Source organism: Danio aesculapii, chromosome 15 (genome assembly GCF_903798145.1).
Source record: "Danio aesculapii chromosome 15, fDanAes4.1, whole genome shotgun sequence".
In the NCBI taxonomy this organism is placed as follows: Eukaryota; Metazoa; Chordata; class Actinopteri; order Cypriniformes; family Danionidae; genus Danio; species Danio aesculapii.
The window spans coordinates 33,515,118-33,527,923 of record NC_079449.1 but is presented as its reverse complement, the minus strand read 5'-3'; the positions used below and the strand labels follow the sequence as shown (position 1 = coordinate 33,527,923).

Here is a 12,806-nt window from a genome sequence, read left to right as displayed (position 1 = left end):
ACCCTTATCATTCTTCACAGAACTACATTTTGTACTACACAAAATACATATTTGGGGACCTATCAACTGATTCATAAGCGTACTTGCCCTCCACCTTGCGTGATGCTCTTTGCAGATCATATTTAAGCCTTTATGTTTCCCTCTTGCACCATCTATAGCTTCCTTCAAACGAGTATTCGCATTGGATCTCCAGTTAGAATGTGGGACGCTTTGTCCAGTAGAGAGATGGATATTTCGGCCCTTTGCACTTTAATAATATTTGAAATCTTGGGAGAGGATCTATCCACCTAATAACGGCGCAAGAAGAACAGCTATAAATCTCCTTTGATGGACCCACATTTAGAAATGCTCCTCTGCTCCAAATGCATGTTCTGATTCATTCTGACACACACTTGCACTCAGCACAAAACACACACACACAGTCTTTGAAGATAGCCATGTAGAAACATAGAAGAGTGACTAAACATACAAAAGAATTAACATTTAGTCCCTGATGGATGCAGATGTCCACCTTGCGTGTGGAATCTGTGCATTTGGGATGTTTTTTCCTTTGGATATAGAACATCATGATACTATAATCTGCTAGAGGCTGTATTAAGGCACAATCGTTATTTGTTTAAATCACAGCCCTATAGGCAATCTCAGTTCAGGTCGGCCTCTGATTGCGTTATGCAGTAAAGCGTGCAGACCAGCAGCTCATGCTGACAACATGCTGAAGACGGAGACTTTCTCCAGCAAACAATGCTTTTTTGTAAGAGGAAGATGTAACTCAAATTATGTGCCTTGTCGAGAAGAGGTGTGATATTACTTTTCGAAGTCAGAGGACTTGCAATTTTCGCCTGGCAGACGACAAAATGGGTAAAAAAATTCCTTACATTTATAAAAGGAATCTAGCCATATCTAAGGCAAAGGTCATTTTTACATGCATTTCGACCATGTTTTAGGATAACAATGAATTCCTCAGGCTTTCATTAAGACAATTAGTTTGATCACATTAATTGAACAACAATAGATCCAAATGAACATCTTGAGATTTACTTGAGATCATTGTTGTTGAAGAAATGAATATGAATGAAACATATGCATTTTAATCAGTATTTCTTTACTTAAATCCACTCAACTCTGTTGTATCTTTGTCAAGATGTGTAAAACACACCAACAGTAAATGCAATGTCAACACTTTTTGTATGTATTTTACACAGCATTTACCATCCATGTATAACACTTAATAATAATAATAATTCCTTACATTTGTATAGCACGTTTCTAGACACTCAAAGCGCTTTACACATTGGGGGAAATCTTCTCATCCACCACCAGTGTGCAGCATCCACCTGGATGAAGTGACGGCAGCCATATTGTGCCAGACATCACACACCAGCTGATTGGTGGAGAGGAGAGTGATGAAGCCAATTACGATATGGGGATGGTTAGGAGGCCATGATGGACAGAGGCCAGTGGGCAAATTTGGCCAGGATGGCGGGGTTAAACCCCTACTCTTTTTCGAAGGATTTTCTGTGATTTTTCACAACCACAGAGAGTCAGGACATCAGTTTAAAGTCTCATCTGAAAGACGGTGCACACTGAACAGTATAGAGTCCCCTTCAATATACTGGTGGCGTTAGGACCTACACAGACCACAGGTTGAGTGCCTCCTGCCCGCTTTCGACATCAACCTAGCTTTCCCATGTGGCCTCCCATCCAGGTACTGACCAGGCACAGCCCTTCTTAGCTTCAGGGGGTGACCATGTGAGAGTTGCATAGAACTAGCTTAAAAGTCTTAGATTACCATTGTTATAACCATGTTTTAACAAAAAATGACATTTTTAATGCAGTAAAACCATTTTTATTTATTGTAAGAGCAACACCAGACTTCGTGAGACAATTACCTCTAACTGTGACTATACTACTTAAAGTATAACTATGCTGTGTTCATATGAATGTATAACATGTGATTTATTTAGAGTTAGGTATAGAACAGAGATGCCCAAACTAGGGCCCGAGGGCCAAAGTTGGCTCGTGCTAACCTTTGATTTGGTCCATCATCCTATTTGACAAGAAAGGGAGAATGGGCGTTTATCTTTGACAGATCGTCATTTCAAAATTGAATGTAATATTTTGTTTGTTTTAGTAATTTTTTTTTGTTTTGTAAATTAGTGTGATTTTTAAAAATGTAAATACTGTCACTTGAGGGATACAGGGCAAAAGGTAGGTGCAGCTTAGTTTATTCAGCACTGAACTCCATTGTGTTAATAATGGGGTTGTTTATGTTTTTACTGTATATTTTGTAATTATTTTTAAATATTAGGACATAAATTAGAAAATTACTCATGAAAACTTTATTTTAATACAGTTTGGTATTTATTGGCCCGTCATAAGAAAAAGTTTGGGCACCCCTGGTATAGAGTAATTCTATAATTCAGACATCAAACAGCATCACAGATCACTGTACGTGTACAGGCTCCTCAGTTCTATTGGTGGTCCTCCAGGAACGTTGTTGAGAAACACTGAGTTATAGCATTGCTTTCTCTTTACTAGCATGTAGGGTTAATCATCCAATCAATGTTTCAAAATGAAACATATCAATGAAACAGCTTGTAAAAAGGATGTCATGTAGTATTAAATTTACCAGTGTCAGTGTTCATAGTTATAAAAGCCAAATTTAACTAATTCAACAGCCTTTCTCAAATATTTCCCACTATATTATCCAACTTATTTATATTCCATTTAAGCTGTTAGCGTTATCTTTATTTCAGGTATATATATTTACAGTAAATAAATCTAACAAAAACAAGATATGCAATCCACAGTGTAAATTATATGTGACCCTGGACCACAAAACCAGTCTTAAGTTGCACAAGTATATTTGTGGCTATGTTCAAAAATGCATTGTAAGGGTCAAAATGGTTGGTTTTCATTTTATGCCAAAAATCATTAATATATTGAGTAACAATCATGTTCCAAGAAGACATTTTCTAAATGTCCTACTGTAAATATATCAAAACCAAATTTCCTATTAGAAATGTGCATTGCTAAAAAAAACAATTAAAGGTCCCATGAAGTGGTTTGAAATGTACATTATGTATTCAATGTAATCTCAAATGAAAATTGAAGAGTGGTTGGGAGAGTAGCTCCTCCCCTTTTTAAAGAACAGCCAATAGCCTTCTGTTTTTATAACAGCTATGCCAGTGAGTGGTTGAGCTCAAGCGCAACAAATGAAAAGCAAATGAGAAGCATATTGAAGGGAGCGGGACGTGTCAGATACTAGAGAGCATTTGATTGGTCAAGATTTGATGTATAATGTGATGTATAATGTGACGGCTTTTGATGTTTATATCAGGTTTACCTCTTCTAAACATGAATTTAGTCACTGTTTTGGAGCGCACAAGCTAATAGATAAAACTAGGGCTGCACAATATATTGTTTCAGTATCAATATCGCGAGTAAATGCAATGCTGAGTCTTTATTATAATTGATCATTTCGCAAGTATTTTTTGAGGCTTGTGACTGTGTGAGGGTTTGAAAAACATTCAGGCGTAAGAAATTGTAGCATTTGTAACTTTGACAAATAAATAACCATTTATTTTATTGAATTGTTTATAAAACAAAGACTATGCAGTATTATTTGTACATTTGATTAATTAATTACTGTATGCAGTTCCACTCCACTGAAAAACAATAAAATGCTGTTTATTTAATTGTATATTTTCCTTTATTGAATTTATCTATGCCTGTGGATTGTTTCTTATATTTTATGCATATGCACTCCTCTTCAGAATCATACCAGTCAAGCTAAAATCTAAACATTTATTCAACAAATCTAGTAATATTGTATTTGTATCACAATATATATCACAGAATGAAAAAATATTGCAATGTTAGATTTTTCCGATATCGTGCAGCCCTACTTAAAACTAACATCTAAAGTGTTTTATTTTAATCCCACAGGGTCTTTAATAGGCATTTAATTTTTTTGAGCCTTCAGATTGTCATCCAGTATGTCATCCAAATATTGTGTCCTATCACAACAAACCAAACATCAGTGGAAATCTTATTCATTCAGGTGGTGTTGAATTGACACTTATGATTGTTTTTGTAGGCTCCCATATTGAGTACTCATTTATTATACAATTTCTTCTAAAACACATGAAAAATATATTATAAGTATATCAAATGATGCCTAATTCTCTATAATCCTGTCAGGAATTCAAATGTACAGCCACTATACAAATGCTCTCATTCTCAAACTCAGACGTTCACACGGACAAGTCTGAATCATCAAGAAGCGACACCCTCCCTCATTTCTCCTCTGTCCACATCTGACCATCTTCCCACAAGGTGTCTCACCGCCCCAAAAAAGAGTGCAAGCGAGGACGCCATGCTTCTCTAACCTTCTAAACAACTCCTAAGTTCAAGTTCAACAGCACGGTTCACTTCATATTCATACTACAGATGCCAGCTGCGCACTATAAGATCCCTGAGCAACAGTGTGATGACTGACAGTGAGTTAGGTAGCTTTGGAGAAATAGGTCATAGAGCTAAAAATACCTATCTGTGCCTCTCTCTCTCCTCTTGAAGACAAAGAGAGTCTCTCTGGAAAAAAATAAGTGAGTGAAATGAGGAGAACAGCCCACCAGCCTCAGAAGAAGAAAAATGCTCTTATAGATGCAGCCAAACAGTGAAACAGGCCTAGATGGCGAGGACGGGATGACAGGGTTGAGAGCGACAGTGTGAGGAATTAGCTAGAATTCATTTTTCTCAGATCAGTGAGGCAAAGCGGACTAACTATCCTAGAAGTCCACAATCCGCATCCTACGAAATCACTCGGAAAGACAGGACACCATCACTTTCAGAGACAGATAGTGGAAGATAGAGGAAAAAATATAAACAGTGAACCTGAGTAATTACTAGAGAGACGCGAGGACCAGCGAGACCGAACAAAGAGAAATGGGCTTCAGGAACAGTGGGGAACTAATCCAAAGATTCAAAAGATTCCCAACCAAATGCCATCGTTTTGGTGAAGGCATGCCAGTTCGCAGATAATCAGCAATCAAGGGAGGCATAATTTAATCACCATCTCTTAAAAATGAGTGATTTATAAAAGCCAGTAATGTAAATTAGATTGGCTCCTCAACTGATATCTCCTCATGGCTCCAGAAGTACTGCACTTTAACTGGGTTCTTTGAAGAGGCTTTTGAAGAGCCTAACATCACAGCAATTCAGACGCTGATTGCAGGCCCCTCTTTCTGCTCATTCATGATTCTCATGCAAATATTTCAGATGCAGCAAAAATGCACACCTGACCTTACATACACACACGAATATATATATATATATATATATATATATATATATATATATATATATATATATATATATATATATATATATATATATATATATATATATATAATATATATATATATATATATATATATATAATTCCTCCATGCTCAACAACAAAGTTCACAACTAAATAAATTTGACTGAAGCTAAGGGAAGCCAGTAAGATACTGTCTGCAGGATTTGTCATGTATGAGTTACTTACATGAGCCACTGAATCAAAACTGCGGATTTACAAAATCCACATTACTGGAGTTGTATTCCTTTACTAAAAAGAATTACATATAGTGCTACTGGAGTTAATTGTGCTACTATATTTATGTACAACCATACTGAACAATAGGATTTCATTAGTTAATGTATAAATTTACATTTATTAAAGTATCTGTAAACGTTAGCTAATATTGCTGACATTGTTAGTTCAGTTAGTTGTTAGCTCAGGTCTATTATACAGACAAATGCAACTTTTGATTTAACTAAAAATGTTTTAAAGGTAGTTTTCATTGTTAGTTATTAATGAATTAACTCATGTATAAACAAATGGAAACTTAAAGCACATAACTTAGTTGTCCTTAGTAATTTTAGCGAAAACCTCAGATACTGTTGGTTGGTTGCTGTTGGTTGTGCACCTTTTTTACCAACCAAGTTTGTTGACACCATTATTTAGGACACAGATCACCCGGTCCCGCGGAAAAAGTGATTGACAGGTGGCAATTTGTGTGTAACGTATCTTTATTTATGATTTGGTTATGGGTAAAGCAAAGACCATGAGAGTCAGGTAGTTGAAAAGGTAGGCTACAAATAATTAATTCGTTATAAATTAAATTAAATATTCATAAGTAATTAATTCACTCCCGCCTACGATAACGATACTATTGTCCATCGATGTTTCACATTAGACATCGTACAATGCCAAATTGGTCAACATCGACCAACCCTACTGGACAACCAAATGCATTTGTTTAAGTGTTTTAGCAGACTTGCTAATTCTCAACACCTGTCCATGGGTGGGTTGACAAAATGAAAATAAAATAGAAACATGTACACAACGCAAAAATTGCTGTAAGGCAAAAGCAAAGGCGATGTGATAAAACAAACTAATAGTAGACTACTTGTGCAAACAATGCTGTTTTGTTTTTAACCACTTTTTAAGAACACTACTAAAAATATTTATATTACTTTCTAATTTTAGGCTAACAGGTAAATCATTCCACAATTTGGTTCACTTAACAGAAAAAAAAACTAAAACCAAAAGAGGTTTTACATTTTGGCACTAGACAGTCACCATTAGCAGTTGTTCGTATGACTCTGTGAGAGGTTTGATGCCTACTAATTAGAACTGAAAATACAATTGGAACATGATTATTTAATCATTTAAAAAACAATTTAATAAAAAATTTAATTTAATAAAACTACCAAAACAAAAACTGTTTTTACATAAAACCTCACAATGATGCCATCGTATAGGCTTTAAGTCCATAATCTTATTGTATTTTAACAGCTGTGTTCAAAAGCATTGTTTTTGTGCAAAAAACTACATTACCCATGATGCTGTACTGAACAATCCACCAATCAGAGAGTCGCAGCAAGCATAGTGTACCACAAGTGATTTTTTGCTCCACCCACTCATATAAACACAGACACAGAAGATATAATAGATTTAGGGCCGGGCCGATAATCGATATTATATCGAATCACAATAAATTTTATGTCAATAACAATAATAAGCTCTCAACTTTTTTACTCTATATTGATCTAAGAGCCAATCACACAGCAAAAATGTGCAACAATGGAAATCTAAAGGTATGTTGATATTAGAGATATACTGAATTCTGGGTAGGGCTGGCCCGATTAACGATATTATATTGATTTGCGATAAAATTTATGTCAATAACTATGATAAGCTCTGAACTTTTTTACTCTATATTGATCTAAGAGCCAGTTACACAGAATAAATGTGCAACAATGGGAATCTAAAAGTGTGTTGATGTAAGAAATGTACTGAACTTTTGGCCACCGAAAATTTATCGACCGAAAATATGTTATGACAATTTATGAACCCTCTAATTTTTGGGGCATCAGTAATTGCTTATACTTATATCAAAATATAAATTGTTATCGTTCAATATGGAAAATAATTATCGAGATTGCATTTTTTCCATGTCACCCAGCCCTATTAGGATATATATATACACATCAAAGAATACCATGTCTGTACACAATGTACAATGGGTTCTACAGATGGCAATTTAATGCCATCTAGCACTAACTCTCCCAGGACTGGTTATGCCAATGGCTTCCACCATGCATTCAGAATGTCTGTATTCAGGACAGGATAATGTAAGCATAAAAATCTACTCAGAGACACAAGAGAAGTAGCGTTAATGTAGGCCTAATATTTGCTGCACTCCTGTTGAGCCCAAGTTGCCCAACATAATTTGAAGCTGTTCAAACCAGAACTAAAGCCCTATAATAACACAATAATAACAAATTAGAATAACACCAAAGTAATACATTATTCACTTACACTACAATATTTTATACCTTTCAAGTTATTCTTATGACTATTATCATTATGTAACGTCTTACCTACTATACCTAAAACCTTGAACCATCTCATGTGCTCCTTCTAGTGTGTTATTAGTTCACATTTTCATCACATTTTCATAGTTCAACATCATACAAAAAAGCTTCTATGATGTGTATATATCAATATTATCAATTTATTCATTGTGTAAATCTAAAATCATAAATACATACATACATACATACATACATACATACATACATACATACATACATACTGTATGTATATATTGTACGTATAGTATAGACAAATGATTTTAGTTTTGGGTATGTGTAATGTGATTTATTTAGAGTAAGGTATAGAGTAATTCAGACATCAAATAGGATCACAGATCACGGTACATGTACAGGCTCCTCAGTTCTGCAGTGCAAGTCTACTACTAGTTATAGGATTGCTTTCTCTGTACTAGTTACAGCATGCAGGGTTAACCGTCCCATCAATGTTTCAAAATTAAATATATCAATGAAACAGCTTGTAAACAGGATGTCATGTAGTATTAAATTTACTTCAGACATATTATTCAGTGTTCATAGATATAATAGTACAATTTAACAGCCTCTCTCAATATATTTTCCACTATATTAGCCAACTTATTCATATTCCATTTAAGCTATTAGCGATATCTTTATTTCAGGTGTATATATATATATATATATATATATATATATATATATATATATATATATATATATATATATATATATATATATATATAATCCAACAAAAACAAGATATGCAATCCACAGTGTTTATTTTATGTGACCCTGCACAAAACCTTTCAAAAATGTTCAAATGTTCAAAAATCATAGATAAATACATAGATACCGTATGTATATATTGTACATATAGTATAGACACACGATTTTAGCAACATTTTAAAGCGTCTTTTCTTCTCGTTACTCAATTGTGACCAAAATACAACGTTGTGGAGACGTGCTTGCCGGGTCAATGTAGGCAGTCGTGGTAGTTACCGGAGGGAGATGCAACCTCTCAGGTTAGGAAACCCGGCACAAGTGCTATTCCCCCTTGATGAGATATTGAAGCTACAGTCACATATTCCTGCCAAATACAAACACGTCTCCTCACTCGGATAGTCCCCGTCTCTAACAGATGAATGTAAAGCAATTTTTGGCACTGAGCCTGTGTGGCGTCTGCGTGCCGCACGCCGAAAAAAATGTGTCAGTGTGCACAAAGGAATCTAATGGAAACTTCACGGAATGTGCATTGATGCAACGGCGCACTAGACATAGCAAATGTTACGCGCAACTAAAATGTCACGCTAAAAGATGTGTTTGGCTCGGGATAACCACTGATGTTTCGTATTTACGATGTCATTTCTACAATCTATGTTATGAACGCGTGCAATTTAACCATTAAAACACGTTGTGTTAAATTGTAACATTGTCCCGTTTGCGCCTAGACACCCAGTGTTCCCCTCCTCTGCATGCTCATTTCGTTTGGCATCGCATACGTGTGCAAAAAATGTTCGAGCATCATCATCATCATCATCATCATCGTTTGTCCAGAGAGTCGGTGACCAGTGAACTCTGCGATTCCATTAGCAACAACTGTAAGTTCCTAGTGATCAATACCGAGCAGGGACGCCGGGTCAACATTCTCAACATTCCTCCATATCACTGTGCATATGCAGAAATGACACCCGAGACTCTGCACTTTACAACGTGCCACATTTGCCCAGATGACAAAATGTCGTCGCATGCATTATGATTTATTGCATTTCAACATGCATTGGTAGTTTGAGCCTCGCCGGCATTTTATACTTTTTAAAGGTGTTTGCATTTTTGTGAATAAGAGCGAACGCTGTTTGTTGCATGGCATGCATTAGTCAAAGCATCAAAATAGAAATATTTTTTACTTACGATTTCAGAGGATTTTGGACCACTGTGGCCATTTTGATATAGAATGATACAATGTAAGACTGCAGATCCCCGGTATTGTACATGTAATATAGCAGCAATTTCAATTTCATTCATTCTCTGGGGCTGCGGCTGGATCGGTCAGCCAATGGGAGCACGGCTGACTGATGGTCAGTGCGGGGAAATGTAGTTTTTATTCCCTGATGCCGTCGGGACTCGGCGGCGCGCGTGCTACAAATACCACAATGCACCGCGGTTAACTGTATTGTAGTCCCGCCTTGATTTTGTGTGGGTAAGCCAAAACATCTACTGTAAATTCAAGGTTGGATTGCTGGACTGTCTGTCAGTATTTTTTTGCCTCATGTTGGTAGCTTCTTTGATTCGCAGAGGAATAGTTTCAGAGTGATTGCAGCAAAATCAAGCCATTCGTTCATATACTGTATATTTCATCTTTGAGATTAGCAGATTTGGGTAGTCACTGGTCATTCTTATTTTATCACATTGCATTTTTCTGCATATGCGCTATTTTTAGTCATATGCATGTATATTTGAATACACAGATGTTTCTTTTTCCATTGACTTCGGTTGTGCTTGAGCTAATAGTATATTTATTTTTGAACTCTAAACAAACTTTTCTGCATCGTTTCCTACATTATTTTATTAATTTATGTGTTATTTTTTTATGATAAAGCAGTTTTCCTCATGTGGGGCTGTTGTTACCTGTTTCTTTATATATATATATATATGTATATATATATATATATATATATATATATATATATATATATATATATATATATATATATATATATATATTCATTCGTTTTCGTTTCGGCTTAGTCCCTTTATTAATCTAGGGTCGCCATAGCAGAATGAACCGCCAACTTAATCAGCATATGTTTTACGCAGCGGATGCACTTCCAGCCACAACACATCACTGGGAAACATCCACACAAACACTCATACATTACTATAAATTTGTTAGCATACCCAGTTCACCTGTACCACGTCTTTGGACTTGTGGGGCAAACCGGAGCACCTGGAGGAAATCCACACGAACACAGGGAGAACATGCAAACTCCACACAGAAATGCCAACTCACCCAGCCGAGGCTCGACCCAGCGACCTTCTTGCTGGTTGATTTTTTTCTTTGTTAAATATTTCCCAAATTATGTTTAACAGAGAAAGGAAATTTTCACAGTATGTCTAATAATATTTTTTCTTCTGGAGAAAGTCTTATTTGTTTTATTTCAGCTATAATAAAAGCAGTTCTTATTATTTTATTATTTATAACCATTTTTGGGTCAAAATTATTAGCCCCTTTAAGCTATATATTTTTTTCGATAGTCTACAGAACAAACCATCATTATACAATAACTTGCCTAATTACCTTATTCTGCCTAGTTAACCTAATTAACCTAGTTAAGCCTTTAAATGTCACTTTAAGCTGTATAGAAGTGTCTTGAAAAATATCTAGTGAAATAATATTTACTGTCATCATGACAAAGATCAAATAAATCAGTTATTAGAAATGAGTTATTAAAACTATTATGTTTAGAAATGTGTTGAAAAAATCTTCTCTTCGTAAACAGAAATTGGGGAAAAATAAACAGAGGGTTTAATAATTCTGACTTCAACTGTATATATATATATATATATATATATATATATATATATATATATATATATATATATATATATATATATATATATATATATATATATATATGCACATTCGTTCATTTAACAGTCCCTATATTGTTTACCACGCTAACTTGAATATTGGGTCTGATATAGTATGCAAGTATGACTTCAAAACAACAAAAGCACTATTTAATTGACTGTGAATAATGCTGTACTTTGCTAGTCATTGGCTGCTAATATGATTTCCCTATTTAGAATTAGCAATAATTTAGAAATATATTCTTAAGCAAAAAGTCTGAATGTGCGAATATAAATCCAACTTTACCCCAATATATATGTATATTAGGGCTGCACAATGTTGGAAAAATCGAAGAATTGAAAATGAATCGAAGAAATTGCAGGAATAAATAAATAAGATAGAGCAAAGATAAAAGTGAAATAAGTAGTCAGATATTCAGATATAGTAATCCGATACGATATTATCATGATGTTTTGTCCCTGATAATGATAGATCACGATATCAGCGATATATCACCAGAAAACCATCCACAATATATCATATTTGTAAATGAATGAGGGAAAATGCATCAAAAAAGTTGTAAGACGTATTTCTTTTATTAACATCACATATATTTCTTAGAATTGCAACATTGATATATGTTCGATCTGCCATTATGAGAAGCACCACCTCATGCATGTCACTATTTTGTCCTTCCCCGATAACTGAATAATCAAATGTAATGTAAAATGTAAACACTACATTGTTCATTGCTTATCAACAATAATAATCCCAACTCCACATTGCAGATGCTGCGATATTGAAACTATATATTGTGCCCCATATTTGCCCTAATATACAATGCAATACAGTGCAAATTTAAATATGCAGATAATACACTTGAAAAAAAATGTGTAAAAAGGAAAATACATTCATATTACATAATCAGCCCTTTAAGCCCTATTCTAACTCATAATTTCATTAAAAATATAACATTCTGTATCTGATTGTACAAAGGGAAAATACATTTTAACAGTAGTGTGAAATACTTGTGGGCAGTAACATTGAAGTAACTCTTCAATGTGAATTTTTCAATGGTGTACATTTGAATATTGTGACAAGAGGCCAGTCTGACCTCTAAAAGAAATGGAAATGGCTATAAAGGGCTCTTCAGTCCAGTTAAACTGCAATGGCGCCACTTTGAAGGCATTCTGTGACATGTGATATTTATAGATCCCTGCTAACAAATATTTAATGAACCTTAGCAAGCTCTATGGAAAGACTCTGAACACACAAAAAAAATGTCCTGTTGATTCATGAGGGATTTTCTGCAGAATACAAAATATGCACATTTTCA

At 34.8% G+C, this 12,806-nt stretch overlaps 1 protein-coding gene across 1 annotated transcript in view; it reads right to left on the bottom strand.

The window, feature by feature from the left end:
- dpf1 (double PHD fingers 1) overlaps positions 1-10,022 on the bottom strand; it is a 122,967-nt gene extending 112,945 nt beyond the window's left edge. Inside the window, exon 1 of the mRNA XM_056474258.1 lies at positions 9,811-10,022. Within this exon, the coding sequence (XP_056330233.1) occupies positions 9,811-9,920 (110 nt within the window). The 5' untranslated portion in view covers positions 9,921-10,022. The remainder of the gene's footprint in view (positions 1-9,810) is intronic.
- Between the last annotated feature and the right edge of the window lie 2,784 nt (positions 10,023-12,806).